The 23,098-nt window shown below is 31.5% G+C and overlaps 12 protein-coding genes across 12 annotated transcripts; 8 read left to right on the forward strand and 4 right to left on the reverse strand.

The window, feature by feature from the left end:
• Window positions 1-248: 248 nt before the first annotated feature.
• On the forward strand, window positions 249-1,277 carry Kpol_1024p10 (uncharacterized protein; the record flags this gene model as incomplete). The annotated part of the gene is made up of 1 exon (XM_001644665.1): window positions 249-1,277. The coding sequence occupies one exon, from the start codon at window positions 249-251 to the stop codon at window positions 1,275-1,277; it is 1,029 nt and encodes a 342-aa protein (XP_001644715.1).
• Window positions 1,278-1,811: 534 nt separating this feature from the next.
• LAG2 (Lag2p) lies at window positions 1,812-3,800 on the forward strand (the record flags this gene model as incomplete). The annotated part of the gene is made up of 1 exon (XM_001644666.1): window positions 1,812-3,800. One exon carries the CDS (start codon window positions 1,812-1,814, stop codon window positions 3,798-3,800), a length of 1,989 nt encoding a protein of 662 aa, XP_001644716.1.
• A 2,617-nt stretch (window positions 3,801-6,417) lies between these two features.
• Window positions 6,418-7,140, forward strand: Kpol_1024p12 (uncharacterized protein; the record flags this gene model as incomplete). Its single annotated transcript, XM_001644667.1, has 1 exon — window positions 6,418-7,140. The coding sequence occupies one exon, from the start codon at window positions 6,418-6,420 to the stop codon at window positions 7,138-7,140; it is 723 nt and encodes a 240-aa protein (XP_001644717.1).
• A 911-nt stretch (window positions 7,141-8,051) lies between these two features.
• Window positions 8,052-10,106, forward strand: IFM1 (translation initiation factor 2; the record flags this gene model as incomplete). The annotated part of the gene is made up of 1 exon (XM_001644668.1): window positions 8,052-10,106. One exon carries the CDS (start codon window positions 8,052-8,054, stop codon window positions 10,104-10,106), a length of 2,055 nt encoding a protein of 684 aa, XP_001644718.1.
• A 251-nt stretch (window positions 10,107-10,357) lies between these two features.
• TSR4 (small subunit rRNA maturation protein TSR4) lies at window positions 10,358-11,584 on the reverse strand (the record flags this gene model as incomplete). The annotated part of the gene is made up of 1 exon (XM_001644669.1): window positions 10,358-11,584. One exon carries the CDS (start codon window positions 11,582-11,584, stop codon window positions 10,358-10,360), a length of 1,227 nt encoding a protein of 408 aa, XP_001644719.1.
• A 424-nt stretch (window positions 11,585-12,008) lies between these two features.
• ATC1 (Atc1p) lies at window positions 12,009-13,049 on the forward strand (the record flags this gene model as incomplete). The annotated part of the gene is made up of 1 exon (XM_001644670.1): window positions 12,009-13,049. The coding sequence occupies one exon, from the start codon at window positions 12,009-12,011 to the stop codon at window positions 13,047-13,049; it is 1,041 nt and encodes a 346-aa protein (XP_001644720.1).
• Window positions 13,050-13,414: 365 nt separating this feature from the next.
• Window positions 13,415-13,873, reverse strand: RPS31 (ubiquitin-40S ribosomal protein eS31 RPS31 fusion protein; the record flags this gene model as incomplete). Its single annotated transcript, XM_001644671.1, has 1 exon — window positions 13,415-13,873. One exon carries the CDS (start codon window positions 13,871-13,873, stop codon window positions 13,415-13,417), a length of 459 nt encoding a protein of 152 aa, XP_001644721.1.
• A 490-nt stretch (window positions 13,874-14,363) lies between these two features.
• Window positions 14,364-14,990, reverse strand: PLP1 (Plp1p; the record flags this gene model as incomplete). Its single annotated transcript, XM_001644672.1, has 1 exon — window positions 14,364-14,990. The coding sequence occupies one exon, from the start codon at window positions 14,988-14,990 to the stop codon at window positions 14,364-14,366; it is 627 nt and encodes a 208-aa protein (XP_001644722.1).
• A 305-nt stretch (window positions 14,991-15,295) lies between these two features.
• On the forward strand, window positions 15,296-17,800 carry SEC10 (exocyst subunit SEC10; the record flags this gene model as incomplete). The annotated part of the gene is made up of 1 exon (XM_001644673.1): window positions 15,296-17,800. One exon carries the CDS (start codon window positions 15,296-15,298, stop codon window positions 17,798-17,800), a length of 2,505 nt encoding a protein of 834 aa, XP_001644723.1.
• A 371-nt stretch (window positions 17,801-18,171) lies between these two features.
• SAS4 (Sas4p) lies at window positions 18,172-19,587 on the forward strand (the record flags this gene model as incomplete). The annotated part of the gene is made up of 1 exon (XM_001644674.1): window positions 18,172-19,587. The coding sequence occupies one exon, from the start codon at window positions 18,172-18,174 to the stop codon at window positions 19,585-19,587; it is 1,416 nt and encodes a 471-aa protein (XP_001644724.1).
• Window positions 19,588-19,773: 186 nt separating this feature from the next.
• Window positions 19,774-20,316, forward strand: CSN9 (Csn9p; the record flags this gene model as incomplete). Its single annotated transcript, XM_001644675.1, has 1 exon — window positions 19,774-20,316. One exon carries the CDS (start codon window positions 19,774-19,776, stop codon window positions 20,314-20,316), a length of 543 nt encoding a protein of 180 aa, XP_001644725.1.
• A 358-nt stretch (window positions 20,317-20,674) lies between these two features.
• Kpol_1024p21 (CybS family protein) lies at window positions 20,675-21,196 on the reverse strand (the record flags this gene model as incomplete). The annotated part of the gene is made up of 1 exon (XM_001644676.1): window positions 20,675-21,196. One exon carries the CDS (start codon window positions 21,194-21,196, stop codon window positions 20,675-20,677), a length of 522 nt encoding a protein of 173 aa, XP_001644726.1.
• Between the last annotated feature and the right edge of the window lie 1,902 nt (window positions 21,197-23,098).

The raw sequence follows: 23,098 nt of genomic DNA on the forward strand, positions 1-23,098 counted from the left end.
TATGGAAAGAATTAATTCCCATCGATTTATCAATTTATTATTAGATAAATTGTATTAATATATCCACATATTTATCCATATATATAGTGGGTGTCAAGATGGAGTTTAGTATAAGTTTAATCCCTTTATAAATTGCATTATAATGTTCAATCCCAAATATTGAAAAATCCTTTGATAATTAAACAAGTAATATCACGACAGATTTAGAAAAATCAGTATAGTCTATTAAAAATTTCTGATATATCAAAATGATTTTTAATAGATCAGTAACATTTCTGATATTTTTCTTTTTAATTAATAACATATCTTGTTATGGGGATTTATTCTTCATGGATTACCATGAACGTAATCTACCGATTGAATTGTCAATAACAAATAATTCACAAGATAATCTAATTCTCCCATTTAATAAGACAAGAGTAATAGGTAGTAAAAATCATAAAGAAGTTCAAAACTTTATAATAGACCATTTTACTAATACTCTTTCACGTAAATGGGTATTTGAAGAAGATTCATTTGAAGCAAATAATCATAATTTCACAAATTTAATATTTACTTTAAATAAACCTAATGTCAGTAAATATATTGTCATTGGTGCTCATTATGATTCAAAGATTTTACCAAAAAAGGAGTACATTGGCGCTGTCGACAGTGCTGCCACATGTGGTATTCTATTATATGTCTCTAAATTTTTGGATAGAATACTTACAGAAGAATCAGACTCCCTTGCCTCAAGGTTAATTAATGAATCTAATTTTGGTTTAAAAATTGTTTTCTTTGATGGTAAAGAATCAATCAAACAATGGTCACCAGAAGATTCATCTTATGGTGCAAAGCATTTAGCTGAAATATGGGAAGAACAGGGAATCAATGATAAGATTGAACTATTTATTGTCGCCAATTTATTAGGTGGACCTGAACAAAAGGATGGTGTTACTAGTCACTTCATTAACACTTTAGGATATTTGAAAATGCTGGAAGATGTCGAAACCGTTTATAATAGTATAGATTTGAACAATATTGATAACATAAACATGAGACTAAGAAAGAAACAGGTAATCTCAAGGTCAAAGTCTTTTATGACTGCACAAAAATATACGGTCAAAGATGATCATATTGAATTTTTAAAGTATAATGTACCAATGTTATACACTGCTCCATTACCTTATCCACGTCACTGGCACAGAGTTTCAGATACATTTGAAAATTTATCACAACAACAAGTATATAGATGGGGGATCCTTCTTTCTGATTACATGATTCGTTTGTTGCTGTAACTATACTCGAAAAAAATTCATACATGCACATGTAAGATACATACACATAGAAGATACATACTTACATAATTAATTAATTAAATATACACATAATATCAAATTTATTTCTCAATTAAGAATCTTATGATTAACGAATTAAATATCTCATCATTAACCAAAAGATTAACATAAAAGAATGGATCTTCGATGGTTCTCAGAAACGCAATATATTCTTCAACACATTCCCATACTTTTAATTGTAATTCGATCACTCTATTCGTGTTAATTGCATTCCAAACTTTTATATTCTTACAATGTCAATAGTTTAAATACTAATGAGCTTTAATTTGTTCATTTTCAATATGGTTTACGATATCAGGTATATAGAAAAAGTAAGAAAGGACCAAAGATTAAGAAATGAGAAAGGAAGTTAATGTCATAGTTAGTGGTATATTAAACTAGTTGTAGCTTTTAAGGCTTTCTAGAATTGTGAGTGTGTCAAAATATACTTAGAAGTGTATATACTCAGTTATAAAGTAAATATTTTAATTTTCAATGGATGTTAAGGATGCTGTATCAAAATATAAGGAGACCAATGATGTTGATGTCAAGTATATGCTTTTAAGACAAGATTTTAAGATTGAGACAATTCCAAATGATCTCGTACATCTTTTAAATCAATTATTGTTTCCTATTCTATTGAATGAAACTGATTTGGAATTGATTGATTTGGTTTCATCTGAGGTTTTTCCTGTGGTAATTAAAAAAGGGTTACTATTGACCAGTATCAATGGGATGTATAATGCTAATTTTATGTTACAATATTTAATCGAGCCATTTTTAAGAGACAATGAGTCTAGAAATACTATGATGATTACTACATTACGCAATATATTGAAAAATATTGATTCAAAAAAGATAATTGTTGATAAATCTGGAGCAGAAGAGATTATTAGATATTTTATTGAACACTTCAATAAACACAACGAATCTTATTCAAGCAACAGGGTTATGTATTGGGAAACATTGCTGCTTTTACTTCAATTTTTTTATGATAGTGAACCTGAATCTAATGAATTAAGTACAGATATCATCAAAAGTGCAATACTTTTTACAAACAATGGTTTGTTAGATAGTAGCATCAAAGATTGTTTGGTTTATATAACTAAAAATACATCAAATAATGAGCTTTCAAGAATTGTCGAAATTGCAAGTTTTGATATCATTGAAATTATTTCTGTGGTATGGAATAAATTCAACGTGGTAGTTGAAAAATTGCTAGATAGAAGAATTATCCCAAGCATTATTCGTTATAATGAAGATAATGATATAAGTGATGAACTTATTTTAACACAATTAAAAACTTTATCAAATTTACATAAATTTTTTGATACAAACATATTACTTTTGACACAAGATGAATCTGGTGGAATAATGACCAACTATAATAATAAAAATACGAAATATATTAGTGACATTCTACTATCAAAACTACGAGAGGCATTGATGTCATTATTGCTGCTTGAAACTTCAAAATTTGATGTTCTTTGTGAACGAAATGAAACTGAATATAGAAAAGGTTTTATGGAAGAAGATGATAACAATGACGAAATGGAACTAGATGATGATGCTGATCAACAAGCGTATTTGGAAGAATTAGAGGATGATCAAGATGAAGAGCCATTCTTAGAGGAAGAAGGGAATATTGTTAATAATGAAGACATTAAAAGTCGTACAAATTTGATTATTAATGAAACTTTAGAACTATTACTAAAATTAGGTGTAGAGAATATTAATAATTTTGAAATTTTCGAAATAATGAAGAGATTTAACATAAAATTACCTAATGATGATGTTACTGACAACGAAATGGAATTTAATGAGAAACTAATAGCTAGCATGGGTTTTGAAGAACTTTGTGAAAATAGTAAACCATTGGTTAAGGAACTGGGGGAAAGAATCAATGAAAATATCGAAGTTTCGATTGAGTTAGAAAGATGGATTCATACTATTCGCGATGTAGTAGTTAAACTTAATAATAACCGGAGTAATTACCAATATGAACAACAATGTGCTGAAATTGAGAATGGCATATGCTCAATATTGACACCATTATTAAAACCTATCAAAACATACATTACTACGATCAAAGTAGGGAATATGAAACAGAGTATTGATGAAGGCATTACAATTAGGACATCGATATACGGAATTGTTTCACAGTTAAATGATATAGAATATTCGAGAGCATGTGAGGTGATAATTGAAATGATACAAAAAGGACTAAAAGAACGAGAAAATTATGCAATCAATCAGCTAGCTATGAAGACCTTAGAAAAGCAATTGAGTTTACACCGTGATGATATACAAGGCTTAAATGAAGATTGGTACCAAAACGTATTAATTCCGAAGGTTCATAATAGACTTCTTAAATTGGATGCAATTATAGGAACACAAGAAGAAGATGAAGAAGAATTAAAGGATGATACCGTATTACAACAGAAAATTCAGATTATTAATCAATTGAAGAGCTTGTTTGTTTAAAAACCATGACATTAGAATAATGTGAGTGAAAAAGATAATAATACTAATAATAGTAAATAATAAAAATGTGTTTCTTCATCATTTAACCAACTGATCGTATTTCGTAATGATAGAATTATTAATAAAAAAAATAAGCGTACGACGCAGCCAAGAAATTAAAAATTATTTTGTTTGTCAGATCAATTCCAATAAACTTATGTATATGCAACCTGAATGCTATGGTAGTAGAAAATGAATTATAGATCGACGAACAAGTAAAATAAAATTACAAATAAGAATAATATTAAGAACAAAAGAAGCTACCCATAACCGCTATAAGACGTCTCAAACATTAAAACTTGAACCAAATTTGGATAAAATGATCTCGAATTCACAACATTTTACATGTGAATACACACTACCGACAATACACTATACTCTATCTATGTAATCATATGTCTATACTATTGTTACTTCCCACTAGTTACGTAATTTAAGCAAAATCTTAGCACATGAGAGAACAAACATATACAGAATAAAAAAATAACAAAAGTAAGTGAATACAATCAAAACTACATAATGTCACTAATCTACCTCCATCAACTGATATATACTGATATATACTGATATATACTGATATAGATCAACACAATCTAGTTAATTGTATCTTTACAAGAGCAGGTTTACTTTCTCCAGAATAGTGTCCTAAAGAAAGAAACACTGCAGAAGAAACAGAAGGTTAAAACGAAATAACCTTATAAGTATCAGATCAATCAAGTAAGTACATACAAATAAAACAAAATATTTCAATTCACCCTCAATATTTACATTTAGAATTTAACTCGATTCGATTAGATTCGATTTAAATATTTGAAGAAAGATTACTTATTATAGACCTTCCCCCACATAACGTAGATGTGTATATCATACAACAGTAATCCAATAACGTTCCCCCTCTCCCTCTCTCTGTTGTCCAGGTGCTTCTCCAAGTAAGTCACGAGAATAGCCTTTAACTGATGTGGAACGAGAAGTCAAATGATGAATTCAAGTCGACTCAACTCGACCATGGATCATCAAGCAACAACCATACTCAAGTTACCAGTGATATAAACCGAATTTAACAGGTGAGCTGGCTGGTGGTGCTACTAGGTTGTGTGGTTGGCTTTCTTGAAATAATAAAAATCGTTAGTTAGCAGAGGAGACAAGAAAGTGGGATGAACCTCAAGTGCTTGTTGAGTTATCATCTTCAAATTAGATAGAGATAAATCGAAGTCACAGCGAGAAGACACGACTTCCTCCCTAAAGGCTTCCTGTTTGAGAATTATTTAATGAGGTTCATCGTTGCTTCTTCTAGAACCAGTGAGAACAGAACAAGAGTGTAACTAGTAATAGTAGTAGTACATAATAATATATTGTATTTATTTATTTATCTATTTGATGAAATATAAGGATATAGCATCTTTTTTTTACCAATAACAGTAATAAGATGGATGTCATTCAAATTCTATGGTCGTCCATCCATGCAAGGGTTACCAAACTTTTGTAGTGCTTCTCGTATTTCTTTCTATTCGTATATTCATTGTTCCAATAAGAGTCGAAATCGAATGAATATGAATATACGAAGAGCCAACTATGTATACAATACGTACTAACACTCACTCACTCACACCCCATCTAATCCCTCTTTATCTCTTAAACTTTTAGTTAAATCAACACCAGTTGATGTCTCAACCAATTCTGCAACATACGTTAGTTGTAGCTTTGGACAACTTAAGGAAAGAAGTAGACTATTATACTTGTGCTGTAACATTCGATGACATACCTTACATCAAAGTGTATTTCAACTGATACAGAAGACAGTACAGTAGGATACATGATACATTAAAATGAAATGAATCACCATTGAAATAAGTATTCCAATGCTATTAACTGTTGTGTGTTATTGTCAGAGTTGCCAACATCCCCTGATATCCAAAATAGATTGTGATTAAGATTGATTAATGATGCAAAAATAGTATAGGTTTAAGTACTTATTGGGTTAAGTTATCCAAGAGGTGTCTTATGGTTCATAGTAATGCATGATAATAATACAGCAGCAGTTAATGGCTTCATTTCTTCTTCTGATCAATCGAGAAGACACTGAACTGAGTAAGAAGACACTTTGTAATTTAATTGGGGTCCCTAAAGTATAATTATAATTCTAATTATTTTATTTAATATTAAATAATAACAACCAAGTGGAATTTATTTGTCATGTTCAAATTGTTATTAAGTCCAGTTATTTCTTTATTTAACCAACTGGGTTACATGTCTAATTATCCTACAACCTATGCATAATTGATACACTTGTATTATTTATTATAGATTATTAATACGTTTTACCATTCTATATTCCACTTTATTCCCATTCCATTATTACTTGTAAAATTTACATATATTCATATATAAACCTACTTACTTGTATTTGTGAATAAATCTCTCTAATATAACTAACTAGGATATTAATATCATATCAATAGACTTTAATAATAGACTCACAAAAGAGACATTTTATCAAAAGATACTTTTATAAATTTACAAAATATATTACAACAGCAACACTAAAACCAATAATAACATCATATACACATAAATAGCCATGCCAAACAACGAAACTTTATTAAGGGTCAAGAAGGCCAACGAAAGATATGCTAAGTCTCAGGACTTCTTAAATCTTGATGAACCACCAACCCCTCAAGAGACACCAAACATTTCAGAAATCAACTTACCTCAAACATCTAACCATGGCAATGGTGATGATAAGAAGAGAGAGACAGAAGGTGGACCATTATTCCATCAACGTAGGAGGTCAACTAATTACATGGATGCTTTAAATTTGAGAAGAAGCTCAAATACCAGTAATGATGAAGATTCTGCTGAAAAGGAAGCTGCAACAACTGTACAAAATGGTGACGTTGGCGAGAAGGATTTAAAGGATTCTGATAAACCTGAAAATGAAAGCCAGGAATGTATACTATCTCATATGAATCTACAACAGACCAAACATCATTTCCAGAATTTCCAAATGAATTCAGCTCAAGATGGTTATAACGATTGTAGGGGTATAGATATGGGTGATTATATTAAATCACAAAATACTCATAATCACAATTATACCACAATGACCCCTAAGGATTCCAAGATGCCTTCTGCTTCATCATCAACTACTCAAAAGGACTCGATGCCTTGTCAATTTGATACATCTCAGCTCACTGAAGAGGAAAAACAAGATTTAAACAGGCTAAGACAGAGACAAAGATCATTTGATTATGAAGATTTCAAGAAACACATCTATGAACGTTTGAATATGTTCAAAGAATAGTTGAAGAAATTCTCAAGTCAATGGTTTTTGTAAATGTTTGTTTCTAGTTATCCATTGATCAAAAGTTGGCATACAAACGTCATACATTGTGCTACTCGGTTTATTATTATTTTACTGTATTCTATGTGCTAATGTGACTTCCTATCTGTCAGTCATTGTCAAATTGAAATAATCATAATGACATTCTAATATAGAGATATCCCTTTTTATTTTTTACTCTCCACAGCCAACCCTCCAGGTACTCCAAACTATTTTTTGCTCTAAACTATAAATTCACCAATATTCATTGTTACTATATTCTTATATGTATAATTAATACTAACATTCTATCTAATAGCCATTGCCTTGGACTGAAGAGAATGTTCTGAAATATCTGTCATCCTCTGAGATGTCATTAATATTTGAAAAATGGCTAATCTAAAACATAAAGAAATTTAAACAAGTATACCAAACATATATAATATATACATTATTTAGTTTCCATGCTATACAAATCTATACCAATGTTTATTGTACTTCATTTGTCAATCGATAGTCCTGTCTAATCTTATCCTGTCATTGCTTTCATCCCATTTATGCTATGTTACGTTATTTTAGATAAATCACGTGATTTTGGATATTTTTTCAATTAACAAGGCTCGATAGGAAATGGAACCTTTAAAGTTTATCAAATATGGAAGAAATTGGAAGATGAGCTTAAATTGACATCAAATTATTGAAGGAACTTTAATTCCATTGATAATTCAAACGGATACATTTCTATTCCTGCTACTTTTACAGTTTGATGATATTAAAGTTTGCTTCAAATAACTTGCTGGTTCTATTATAAATTTTATTTTAGTGTTTTTCTCATTGGTTCTGTTATAGAAAAATTCGGTTACCATTAAAATCATTTCACCATATATAACATTATGTGGAAGAGGTCTACACCTCAAATATTTTCTATTCTAAGAGGAAGGGCTACGAAATCATGTCCGTTAATTACTATTTCATCTCCAGTTTGGACTAGATCTATATCTTATTCGAATGTCATACAGGCACCAAAGGGAAATAGAGGTAAAAAAACGAAGAAAAGTAGTGAAAAACCTAAACCGGTTAATTTTATAATACCAAACTATTTATCGGTGGATAAACTTTCTAATTTACTTAATTGCCGTGTAACTGATTTAATTAAAGATTTAGGGAAGCTTGGTTTCAAAGATGTCACCAACAAATATATTTTGACTAAAGAATATATTGAATTGATACTGCAAGAGTATAATTATGAATTGCCAAACTCAAATTTAGAGTTGAACTCTTCAAATGTATATGATTCTTTAAAACAAGCTGCAAATCCAAATAATTTAGAGAAAAGACCTCCAGTAGTTACAATTATGGGCCATATCGATCACGGTAAAACAACGATTATAGATCATTTGAGAAAATCATCTGTGGTAGATCAGGAACACGGTGGTATTACACAGCATATTGGTGCTTTTCAAGTTATAACACCTATTTCAAAAAAGAAAATTACATTCTTAGATACCCCAGGTCATGCTGCGTTTTTGAAAATGAGAGAAAGAGGTGCCAATATTACAGATATCATTATTTTGGTAGTATCAATTGAAGATTCTATTATGCCTCAGACTATTGAAGCAATTAAACATATAAAAAATTCAGGTAATGAATTGATAGTTGCTATTACTAAAATTGATAAAGCTACTACTCCAAGGGAACGTGAAAGAATGTTAGAAAAGGTTACGAATGATTTAATCGCACAGGAGATTCCTGTTGAAAAAATTGGAGGAGATGTTCAAGTCATACCGATAAGTGCAAGAACTGGTGAAAATATGGACTTATTAGAGGAATCGATTATTGCACTAAGTGACTTAATGGATATCAGAAGTGAAAATTCAAAGTCCACAATGGTTGAAGGTTGGGTTTTAGAAAGTCAAGTCAAAAAAATGATGGGAAATGTAGGTACAGTTCTTGTTAAAAAAGGTACTTTGAGAAAGGGAGATATCCTAGTTTGTGGTAACACCTACTGTAAGGTAAAAAATATGCTGACAGAGAGCCATAATCAAACTAACGAAGCTTTACCATCACAAGCAATTACTGTTTTGGGTTGGAAAGATCTTCCAATAGCTGGTGATGAGGTTATACAAGTTCCTAATGAATCTATAGCCAAGAAATCGATATCCAGAAGACTAACGTTAATAAAATCTGAAAATGACATGCAAACTGTCCTCAAATTAAATGAACAAAATGCACAAGAAAAATTAGAGAAAGAAAAGAATGATATTGATGAAGATGAAGATGAAGACGATATTGATGAACATGTTGTTGAAGAGACTGGTCCTAAGAAAATAAACTTCATCATCAAAGCTGATGTTTCTGGTTCTGCAGAAGCAATCAAAGATAGTCTTACTGGTTTAGGAAATAATGAAGTTGAATCATATATTGTTTCTACATCCGTTGGTAATCCTAACGAAAGTGACTTAAAAATGGCCAAGATAACTGATAGCAAAATTTTATGTTTTAATCTTGGATCTCTTCCAAGTGATATTGTTAACAATAAGGAAGGTATAGAAATTAGACAATACAATGTGATTTATAAATTGATTGAAGATGTGACAGAAATTTTGACGAATAATCTAGCTCCAATATATGAAAACAAGAATACAGCTACAGTTGAAATTCGTGAAATCTTTAATTACTCTCTAAAGAAGAAACAGCTTAAGGTTGCTGGCTGTAAAGTCATTAACGGTAAGATTACAAGAAATTCATTAGTGAAGGTTGTACGTGGAGATGAACAGAATCAAGTTTATGATGGTAGATTATCAACCTTAAAGCAAGGTAAGGATGACACAGCCGAAGTCTCTAAAGGTAAAGAATGTGGCATAACGTTTCAAAAAAATTTTGATAGTTATCAACCTGGTGATAAAATTATTGCATATGAAAAGGTAAAAGTTCAAAGATATTTGTAGATAAAGAAATGACAATTAAATATTCAAGCAATCCATTATGAACAATGGATATGTATAATTAAAAAGAAGTTTTTCAATAAGGGTATTTTTTACCCTTTCAAATGACATGTAGATAAAATGAATCTGTATTTTTAGGAAATTTTCTATAATTCATTAATAAATACCAATAATTAACTTAATTTTGAGATAAAAAAGTATTTAAATATATACTACAAAGGTAAGTTCGTTGTGATCTGATTATTATCGAACAACTATTTACTTCTTGTTTCCCATTGTACTTTAACAACTTCCTCTACGTAGCCTACACCATTTTCATCGAATTTTGGAATACAATTTCCTATATCAGTATAAACCAAAATTGTACCCCATTCCATACTATCTTCTAAGGAGACAGTTTCTTCCAAATCTAAGATCATCTTTGGCATTAACTGCATTTCGAATACTCTCTTGGAAGAAGGGTTATAAGATGGACTTGGTACAGCTTTATCGTAATCTACTTTTGAAGAAGCATATAACAATGGTTTACCACCAAAATCATAACGTAATACTTGAAATGGATTATAACCAACAATCTCTTGGAATTTTTGGAAAACATCATCATCAAGGAATTTTGAAAGCTTTTCAGTACGAGGATCCAATTTAATAGGATTTTTCTCTAAATCTTCTTCTATGTCATTACCTAATTCTAAGGCATCTTTATCGATCTTTAAATTCTTGGGTAGTTTTAAATGATCGGGTTGTTTATTCTTAAATGATTCAGGTTCAACAAATAATAAATAACTCTTAAAAGCAACTTTTGAATCGAATTCTTTATCCTTTTGAGAATCATGAACCTTTCTTGAAGTTTTCATTGATTCTTTCTTAGTATCCTTTTCGGTAGCATTGGCATTTTCAAAAGGATTATTATCAGTTGAGGATGAAGATTGAAATGGATTTGGACCATCGAAAGGATTCTGAGAACCATTTGATAGATCAAAAGGATTTATGTCGAATTTCTTTCCCTCATCCAAAGAATTTATCTTATTAGTTACAACATCTGAAGTTGAAATTGATGATTTTGAATTTTTTTTGACACCTCTAATACAGCGTACAGAATTTCCCTTTCTTTGACATTTAGTACATAAGAAAACGTACAACACCCTATCGTTCTCAGAATCTACATTCCTCATATCATTAACCCCCATAGATTGTTGAATCTCATCCACTTGATCAATATCTAATGGGCAAAAAGCTTGAATAAGTAACTTCATATTATCATTCTTCTTGCAAGCTCCACAAATCAACAAATCATTAGCTGGAATAGACTCAGGATGCAACCAAAGTGGAGTACCGCCAATAAAAGTATCTTCAACACCTAATTCATCGGTCTCCTTAACTGCAGCATCGATCAAAGCAAGATAAACTTCATTAGAACCACCTTCGTAGGTCGATTCATCTTCTTCAACGTCAGAAATTGGAACTTCTTCAATTTTTGACATCTTTAAATACAACAAAATTGCAATCAAAAACTTTAAATCTACTCACCTACCCAGTGACATATATAAACAACAATTTATCAACCTAAAGACATCAGAATTCAATCAAAACTCTTCTTTAACTTCTTCAAAATCGATTCGTCTATCGTAATAGACTCAACTTTTTTTCTGATATCTTGAAACTTTTCCATTTTTGGTGGTGAAAAATTTTAAAGATTGCGATGAGATGAGATGAGATGAGCTTTAAAGAGTAGATGAAAATTATTGAAGTAATATAATTTGGAAAGAGTGTTACAATTGCTATTACTTTTGTATATTGAGGGTTGTTGTTCATCGTCTGAAATCTGCAGTGTGGTTTATTGTGACTTAGGATAAATTTCAGTGGAAGAAAAGACCTATATTTGAAGTATTTCTAGGAGTGAGAGAGATGGAGAAGGAATTGGGTATGGATAGAACTTTGCATCGACTATTGACTGAACATAGTCTTCCCATTTCTAGCGGTGGTAGCAGTTGTAGTAATGATGAAGATGTCGATGATTCAGCTGGTGATATTGGGTTGGATCAATTGGCTGAGATGAATTCGGATTGGTTGGAGACTGATATTTTGCATGGCAAAGCTTTGACTTTGGAGAGTTTGCTAGAGGATCAACCTGAGGAGTTAATATTTGGGTTGGGTAAAGCTAATGATGATGATGATGATGATGAGGCCCATGACATTATGGATTTGAGCCATTTGAATGGTGCTATCGATAGCAACACTAATAATAACAACCATAATAATAATCATAATCATATTAATAATCATAATCATGACGGTAGCCATTATCACAGTAAAATCAACGAAAATGTCATGAAAAGAGCATTAGATGATCATATTAACGATCTTTTAGATAATAAAAAAATTAAGATTGAAGATAAAATTGCATACGAGTCAATATTGACACCAGTTTCATTATCTCCATCATCTACAGATGGTGTCGAGAACAATACTAATACCAATTCCAATAACAACAATAATAATAATGTCAAGGCATCTTCTTCCCCTGACTATAAGCATAAACATAACGAAAACGATAACAAAATAGCCAAGCCTAATTATAAACATGGTTTGGCTTTACCTATCACTAAGCATATTCTCAAAGAAAAGATTCAAACACCAATATCTCAGGTTCAAACAGTTGTTCTTCCTGTCCAAGAACGACCAATTGAAAAATTTACAAATGAATTTACAATGAAACAAGTTTTTGAAATGAAACAAAGAATGATCAACACTCATAAATTGATGTTGAATTTCAATTTATTAAAGGATAGTTACTCTAAGACATGCATTGAATTGAAAAAATCTTTAGTTTTATTAAAAGATATTGAAATTAGCAGATCACATTTAATTGTTGAAAATGAACAATTAAAGTTGGAATTAAAAGCATTGAAGCAGAAAAATCAAGTGCCAAATTTAACTTCAGATTAGCGCAATGTACATTTCATCATTTCACCAACTTCTCGATAAATACCAAAAGATAAAATGGAATTTAATTTGATAGATACTAAATCCAAGCTTTAACATTGATACATAGTTTGGTATGCATATATACATTTATATAGTATGTAAATAAAATTACAATACAATACAATACAATACAATATAACATTCTACTAAATAATATATTCAAGAGAAATAAATAATTCAAATGAAAACCATTGTATTCACTTACACATTTCTAAGTATATAAAAAAAATAAAGCTATACAAAATAAATTAATACCTATACAACTCCTACAAAGAGAACAGTTTATACGTCTCTTTGAACTAGATTTCCTCTATGGTACTTAAAATTTAAGCCTTCATCTTGTAGACAGAGTGGCACTTACCACAGTAGTATCTGTCCTTGTGGTTGGCCAAAAAGATACCGGCACCACAGGTAGAGTTGGAACATTCCTTTCTCAACTTGGTGACCTTACCTTCATCGTCAACCTTGAAGTAAGACAAGATAGCCAACTTGACCTTCTTGTGCTTGTGCTTGATCTTCTTTGGAGTGGTGTAAACCTTCTTCTTTCTCTTTTTACCACCACCTCTCAATCTCAAGACCAAGTGTAAAGTGGATTCCTTTTGGATGTTGTAGTCAGACAAAGTTCTACCGTCTTCCAATTGCTTACCAGCAAAGATCAATCTTTGTTGGTCAGGTGGAATACCTTCTTTGTCTTGAATCTTAGCCTTGACATTGTCAATGGTGTCAGAAGATTCAACTTCTAAGGTAATGGTCTTACCAGTTAAAGTCTTAACGAAAATTTGCATGATTGGCTTGTCGGCAATATATGCTAATATAGTGCTTCTTTCTTACCAAAATAGCTCGATGGTCTCTTTAAAAACGAGAAGATGTTTTTAAAAACCGTAAAACAAGACTCAGAATTAGCAAACCTAGTAAAAATGGAAAGGATGTGCTACAATTTGGATTTCGAGTGTTCCTTTTATACTGAAAATTTCTGGTTGAAAATTTTTTTGATTTTTTTCATAATTTTTCACCACGGCTAAATGGAGCTTTGAGTGAATATTGCCATTAACGGTATGCTGTTTCCTGATATGGATATGTGTTTCCTGATAAGGAAATAACTGTGTAAATGTGTTAGCGCCATACATATACTGATGGCCCATCCATTGTGGGAATACACATATAAAAGTGATTGGGAAGTTGGAAAAGAGAGAGAAATTGCTATCCTTTCTATCAATAGGTGTAGTGTGGGCCTCAGGCATTTAGATATATATATAAATATACTAGAACTTGTCTTCAATTCAAATCTAAATCTGAGTCCTCACTGTCATTCCCAGCACGGTTCCAGGACTTCTGTGACCGTGACGATGAGATTCCTGTCATTTGCTCCAGAAGACCATTGGAATACAGTAATTTCTCCAATGTATCCAATTGAAATTCATTGGGATCGTTACCCAGCGAAGAGAACCCTACGATTCTCAATCTTTCAACTCCTTTCTTGTACCCAACTACAAATGGCAACACTTTTATCGACAATCTATCCACTAAAAATGGACAGTTTTCAACATTAGCATAGACAAATTTTGTAGTTAAATGTTTTAAGGATAATTTTCGTAATTGTTCATTCATGTACTGACACTTTGCAAAATGATCCAATCCAAAACTTATAACTATCCTTTCAGTATTAGTGCTCATGGTGATGACCTCTTTTTCATTCTGAATCTCTTGTAATGAACCATACCCACCCTCTCTAACGTTCCTCTCCACCGTACGTGCATGATGTACCATTGCCTCAATCCTCTCCTCCCTATACTTGTTGCTGAACTCATCTCCATCTTCATTTTCCAACTCTTCTATCAATTGGTCAATATCATCGTCGTCGATCGACCCAGTAACCAAAAGTTTCCCTTCAAGTTCCTCCATAACAACACAATGCACTCAAATAAACCAACTGATACCTAATAGCAACTCGAAGATCTGTCTTCAACACTTTTGTTGCTCTTATCCAGACATTTCTTCTCTTGTTGATTCGTATTGTTATTGATATCTTTGATTTCAATATCAAAAATATTTAAAGGAACGTAACGATATTAGAAATTGGGAAACTTAACTATACTTTTAAACAGAAGTAATTAACGAGAAACGAAGGTCTGATTGGGTCAAGAAGGACTAAAAGTGGTAATTTGAAGGTTGTGGAATAAACTGACGAGGTTGTGTATCTGTTAAATATGAATTCGTTGTATGAGCTGGATCCTAAGTGGAGGAATTTGCTTTCGGTGAATAATTTTTTAGGAGGTCTAACTGTTAATGAATTTGTAGAGGAATTGAGTAAAGACCAGACGTTGAAGGGAGCTGAAGAGTCCTCGTTGAGTTCTCATTCTGAGGATATCTGGAAGAAATTGGATCCCAAGCCTTATATCAGAACTTTTGAGTCTACTTTAAAAGAGCTAAATTCTCTAAAAAACGATTCTTTAGGGAAAGAAAGTGTTTTGTATAGTGAAGTCAATATACAAGAATTGAATCATTCTAAAAATACTATACATTTATTTAATAAACTAAAATCTACCATTAGTAAATACGATGATTTGGATAATAAATTATCAAATGTTATACAAGTATTATCTCCCCTTGGTGAGAAAGTAGAGAATAGTATTAAACAAAAGAAAAATTATATCAAATCTATTGAGTTGATTGCACAATATAATGAATTCGACACTAAAGGCAAATCTGATCATTTGAACGAATTGTTGAATTCTAGAAATTGGCAATTACATTTGCAAGCTGTAATAATTGTTAAGAATTTGTTAATTTTATCTCGTAAAGTGGAAACTAGTTCAATTCCAAAAACTAGTGAAACAACTAAATTAATCGAAAAATATTCAGAATCAATGGAGAATAATTTATTAGAAGATTTCAATAATGCATATCGTGAAAATAATTTTGAACAATTAAATGAAATTGCTTTGGTTTTAGAACATTTCAATGGTGGTGTCAATGTTATTCAAAGTTTTATAAATCAACACTCTTTCTTCATCGATACAAGTCAAATTGAAGACGATGATTCTAATCAAGTCAATTTGGAGGAATCTTTTAAAAGAAGATTACTAGATCCTGATTTTCATGGTGTCAATTTCGAGAAAAGTCTAGTATCTCTATTAGAAAATATTGAAACAGTTATTAAAAATGAATCTAAGATTGTTAAAAGGGTCTTCGATGAAAGTGCGCCACATGTGATTCAGTTATTCATTCAAAGAATCTTTGTTCAGAAAATTGATTCTAAAATTGATTTGTTACTTAATACTTCATTCTCTTTATCAGATCTGGCATTTGTCAGAATGTTACATGCCTTATATACACTTGTGGGACAATTTGTTAAAGATCTGGTGGAATTCTTTAAGCTATTGGAAATAGATCAAAATAATGTTATTTCTGCCACAATAGAACAATGTTACTCGGATCTATTTTCAAAATATTTGTATGATAGATCGAAATATTTTGATATTGAAAGAAGAAGTTTGGAATCGATATTAATTGAAAAAACATCAACTTTTAACATATCTCATGAAAAGGAAACTCGCGACAGATCATTAAACAATAAGTTTAATAACAAACTGGAAACCGGCGTAGTTGATAACAATGAATTTGGAAGCATTTCTAAAAGTAAACTATCACAAATTAATAATTTCTTCAAGACTCATTTGGATAAAGAACGTTTACCTTTAACTCTTGCGAATGCCACCCGTGAAGTCCACAATATGGGCGCTACAGAAGGTGAACTAACTCAACAAGAGGTTATAGTAGATGAGAAGGAATTCAATATTGCTAGTGCAGATTTGATGTTAAAATGTGCAGTAGAATCTGTTGCTAGGGTAATGGAATTAACACCAAGCAACTCCAGTTCCTATAGTTATGAGTTATTAGAATTGCTACATGCTGGTATCATAAGTTCATACGTGGAAACATCCCTTGAAATTTCCTATTACAACATTTTAAAAGTTGATGTTTCTAAAGTTTTGGATATAAATGTTTCATTCTTGAAATATTTGACTATTAGTACTGACATATTAAGCTTGCTGTCAGCAACCATTAAAGCAGTTTTTCTACCGTTATTAACAAATTCTCCAGATATAAAGAAGAAAATAATTGAAGTTACAAATAATCAAATTACAAGATGTGAACTTTTAATAAATACTGTTGTTGACGAATTGACACATTTGTATTCTTCTAAATTCTCAGAATGTTTATCTAAACAAAAAAAGAAAGATTTTGTACCTAAATCACAAGATCTATTGGATCAAGATACATTACCAGCAATTGAAATTGCAAATATATTAGCATCACTTCATTCGCAAGTTTCAATTTATTTCAGATCAAACAATTTAACGAATTTTTTAACAACAATTGGTGATATATTATACAACAAACTGCTAACACATTACGGTAAATTCCAAGTCAGCTCCACTGGTGGTATTATAGTAACAAAAGACATCATTGGATATCAAAACGTAGTTGAAGAATGGGAGATTCCTGAATTACTTGAGAAATTTGCTACTCTACGTGAATTAGCTAATCTATTTACAGTCCAACCTGAACTGTTAGATTCATTAACAAAAGAAGGTCATCTAATAGATGTTCACAGAAATGTAATATCATCATATATTTCAAACAGAGAAGATTTCAACCATGAAAAATTCATCTCTGGTGTTAAATTGAATTTTAAGCATTATGCATGAATTTTGGACTCAATTGAAAACTAATTAAAAGGGATATTTAATTTTGGTGTTGTGTTTTTTTATTTGTATATATTGTAATAGTTATTATATACTAAATATATTGTCAATTCTAATGATTTCCAAGGTGGCCCTTCCATTCTTTTTCATTCCTGTTGTTCTTTGACGTCTCACAGATCAAAGTTTGATATCAAAACCTTTTTTTTTATATCAGGCAATAATGAAAAATTAACATGGTTAAAAAATCGATGAGGTATGTTCAATAAGAAGTTACTTAAAGAAAAGGAGGTTGATTTAGCTCAAGTTGTCTGGTTGATGTAGTTGATGGGTAGTGTTTGTTGATAACTATATTGTTGGTAATTTATATTTATTAGATGGTTAAGAAAGTTGCTAAAGATGAGGGTGAAAAAAGGAGTCTGCGGTCAAAGAATGATGTTAAGGAAACTAAATTCGATTTTGATAGAGAAAAGTATATGATAGATGTTTTAAAGCCATTGAAGGTGGTAGCAAGGAAATTTAGGAATGATATAGAATTGATGGATCAAACACAGTCAAGGACCTCCGTTAAGGATGAGGTGCATGAAAAGTTTAATCAAATTTCATCGATGACTTTAGATATTGAAAGTAATGAATTAACGAGGCCTGAAGTAGTTAAGAAAAGGAAAATAGAGGGAGTAGTGCCAACATCAGATGGATGGGACAAATTGGGAGGTAATTCTCCTGGTTCATCAAGGGATTTGAAATCACATTATCTGAATAACTCCGATCCCCTATCAGATGCATTATACAAGCCATATCACAAGAAGATGTTAAAACAAGAGAATAGAATGTTGGAAAGAGACGTAAATGAATGGGAGACAGAAGCAGATAGATTAGAATTACTTAGCGATAAGCTGAATATGTTGGATTGGCATATTTCTTTACCTAAGATGACAGTAATTAATGATGTGTGTGATGAGGATGAAATGGATAGAAAAAGAGAATTGACTAAAGAATATATAAGGAACACATTAGCTAAATATGAAGAAATGAAATTCCAAAAGAGTTTATTATCCAAAACATGTAAACGATCTCGTAAGCTAGATCCTAGCAAAGACAGGTCTAGGGTATACAAGAAGGTGGATAGGAAAACAGTTGAAGGGTATCACAGTTCTAGTGATGAAGAGGAAGATGGTATGAGTGTGAGTGAGATTCGAAAACATAGACTGGATAAGAGGATAAAATCATGTGGTGGTGTAGTTAAAATTGGGTTAACGGCGGGAGCTAAAAATAAATTAACGATACATGGTGCATTAGTGAAACTTACTAGAAATTTTGCAATTATAGCTGAACCATTAAGAAATCCATATATCATTAAGCTTTCACTTGATGAAAAACGAGAATGGAATAAAGATAGTGAAGAATATGAGAGGAAATTAACATATTACGCTCCATTTCCTAAGCAAGTTGGTGAAAAGAAAGGGCTAGTTGTTATTGAAAATAGTACATCTGATTCTGAATCTGATCAAGAACTAGAAAAGCAACCACTGGTGATTAAAGAGGGAAAACGGACAAGTTCTATCATTAGTGCCAATTCTAGTTCTAACACTAGTTCTGGATCTAATATTGACTCTACAAATTATAAAACTTCATTTAAAGAACTACAAAATTGTGCTACAACTAACCTTGAAGATACTCAAATAACCAATAATTCATATTCAGAAATCCTACCTTCGAATGATAAGAATCGAATCAAAATCGAAAACAGAAATAAAGGCAAAGTAAATATCTTAACTATCAAACGTAAGTAATTAATGAACATTATTTATATATCAAAGAGAGATTGATTGGAAAGAAGAAGCCCTTTAAATTTAAAGGTGTGTTTAAACAAGATAAAAAGCATGAAAAATAAGAGATACAAGTCAATGAATGATCATATGGACTACCAACCTGTTCAAGAGTGTTTAACTTGAAGATCAGTGACGTGGTAATTAAGGATGATGTCCATTGATGAGTTGATATTAATATTGGAAGACAAGCATGTATATAGCTATAAAGAATTATGGTTAAATAATGAAGAATCAAGATATGAAGAAATACTAGAGATATTTTCATTTGGTAGATTAAAGGATTTAAATGAATATATTGATAAATATGGCGATGGAATGGATAAGATCGTGATCAGTGAATTGATGATGATCAAAATGATTAAATTGAGCATTCTTAGTTATATAAATAGTAGTAATGCAAGATATAAAATATCGATAATTGATATTTGTCACGAGTTAAATATAAAATTTAAGGAAATGAATAGCAGTGCATTTATAGAGCGTCTTTTAATTGAAATGAACGATATTATCAAGATACGAATTGATTCAATTGAAAATAGTATAGACATCTTGCAAGTAACTGATACTCGTGATGTTTATAGTTTTGAGAAGCCGTTGAATATCATTAAAATTGAAGATATTGAAACAACTCAAAGCTTATATAGCGAACTGGAGAGATGGAAGAATAAGCTAATCAATGATATACATTGAATCAAGGTAAAGAATATATTAGAACGTCGACTTATATGATGAATAAATAAATAAATAAATAAATAAGGAAATAAATAAGGAAGTAAAAGCAGAAATTAATAACTATTAAATAATTATTAATAGAACGTAACGATGATGATGATGATGATAATGATGGTAGTAGATAAATAGTTATAGATTTAGTATTAATAATAAATAATAAATATAATTGAAGCTTTACTGAGATGAGTATTGTGTGTCATAACATTTTTTGCTGGTTATTGACGATGCAATAGCACACGATGTCTAATTTCGAATTTAATTTCAATTGTCAGTTTCGAGATAATAGGAGTGATGATGTATTATAACGTCAGGGAAATTACTTTTTTGATTCAATTGACTCATTCTTTGTATCTTTACCGAAAACCTTTGTTAACAAGCCAGTGAAACCTTGGTTTTCTTCACTTTGTAGATTGTAGATACCGATTAAAGATAGTAAGGAACCACCATATAATAAGTACATGGCATAGTTTTGAATCTTACCATAGACTCTCTTTTGGACATAATCGGTGATACAAGATTGGAATTCCAAAAAGAAGTGAGACATCGCAGTTACACATAATACTGCATCGATTGTGGAATGTAGAGGCATTGAGCTTAAACCTAGAGTTGGGATGGTGACCAGAGGGATGATGGAGACGGCTACGATTCTTTCGAAATCCCAATGGTATGAACCATGCATTTTATCTGCTTTTGGTGGCACATAGGCTTCGTTAACGTCGCCTCTAACACCACCTGGAGCTTGTGGTAAAGCTGGTAAGAATGGTATTCTAAAATTTAATCTTCTAGAGACATGTAATGATCTCTTTGTGCAGTTTGTGATGACAGGTTTGTAGAACATTGTATTTGATTGTGTTTATCCTTTTAAATCTAGTCAGGTGAACAAAATTTGGGAAGGTCTTCTTTTGAATACGCAACAGGGAATTGGAAGGGGGGAAAGTATATCACTGGTCAGTATCAAAGAACTGTTAACGTTTATATATATCTAATGAACCAAATAAACAGCTTTAAGTTCAATCTAACGCAAATGAGACAAATACGGTCTTTAGTGATGGAGGAATGATTAAACCGAATCGCATATAACTTTATAACAAATTATTTATATATATATATATATGAGAATGTGGTAGTCTCTTTCCCATATCTATATGCGTGAGTGAGTGTAAGTTCAAACGTTGAGAAAAAACGAACAGCATAATAATGATTGAATCGGATAGGCTCAAAAGTAGGGAAAAGCTAATTCTAGGCAGGTAAAGGTATCATTAGGAGAAAAAGGTTTAATAAAAATGAAAAGGTTTGTACGACAGTTAGACTTATCCGTCGTACTTCACCAATCAGAGTCACCGTTACGGACAAACCAAAAGTAGACAGTCATTTTTAATGGGCCAACCAGACCAGACCAGACCAGACCAGAGACCGAAGTCTAAGGCGACTTAGAATAGGGAATGAGAGAATACAATACAATACAGGAAAAAAAAAAACCATAAAAAAGTATTGTAAAAGTGATTTAATGATGGTTAGTACAATTTAATTGAGTTCAAAATTTGCTTTAACTTGCTAAATTTGCTGTGAGGAACGGTTTTGTATTGATTTATTCAATGGGACCAACGGAGGAAAGCAGCGAAGAGATGAGATGAGATGAGATGGGTACAGAGAGAGAGAGAAAAAAAAGAAACAGTAAATAGCAACGAATGGTTGTGTATATTTTTGCACTTGGAGTGTCTCTGTATCTCACTCACTCACTCACTCACTCACTCAGTACAAAGACAATGACTCGAAAGAAGCCATTACTTTTACTGCATTATCTTTTGCTTTGGTTAAGCTAACAGTTACTCGCCCATTCAGCTAATCCACGAAACATATATCTGAGTATGAAGTTAGTTGTATATACATAGCTGGTGGTAGTAAAATCAGTGCATTCATTAATCATGATATTTCAAATATATGTTTAACTTTTGCAGGGAAGAGCCATCAGGGTTGGAGCAGTGCGTTACAGAGGGATCTCTGTTGTTTCGAACAACAGGACAACAACACAACACAACACAGTGAATTGGTAGATATGTAGGTATATATATATATATATATATATCTGCTATACACACATTAGTATTAACATAAATATAGATACATAAATTACATAGACATATATAGATATATAGACAGAGTTGGTAATTGCATCGGCGGTTGGTTTGTTCAATAGCACCAGTAAGATGGATATGAAATAAGTTCTGAAGCAGAAATAATTAAAAAGTGATGGGAAAGAGAAACAAGGGAAATTGGGGAAAGCTTGCAATTCGTGTTCCTTTTATATGTTGGGCTTGAGATGTGGTTTGCCACCCTTAATTGTGTTCATTATCTGTTGTTGGTGGCGGCTTCTCCAGTGTGGGGTGTAGGGGGAAACGGCTATAGAAAAAACACCATATAATTAAACCACACAGCGAATGGGATAAAAGTATTGCCGCCGATCCTCGTCTCTCTTTGTGTCTCTCTCCGCACCACGTGCATTATATCCAAGTTGGACACAAAAAGAGTATGAAACGGTCATCATCACTGTGTGAGAGATTTATGTGGGTGTGTGTGGGTGGAATATCTTTGTGTATTGTCTTGTCTTGGCTGAGATGGGGAGAAACAACAAAGAATTAAACTAAATAACATTCGTGTCACGTGCTTTCCACGTGACACTGCTGTCCCATTTCCTGGAATTTCAATTTTCTCTTTTCTTGCGTTTTTCCGCACTTCGGTT

The sequence above is a fragment of the Vanderwaltozyma polyspora genome, genomic scaffold, assembly GCF_000150035.1.
Source record: "Vanderwaltozyma polyspora DSM 70294 KpolScaffold1024 genomic scaffold, whole genome shotgun sequence".
In the NCBI taxonomy this organism is placed as follows: domain Eukaryota; kingdom Fungi; phylum Ascomycota; class Saccharomycetes; order Saccharomycetales; family Saccharomycetaceae; genus Vanderwaltozyma; species Vanderwaltozyma polyspora.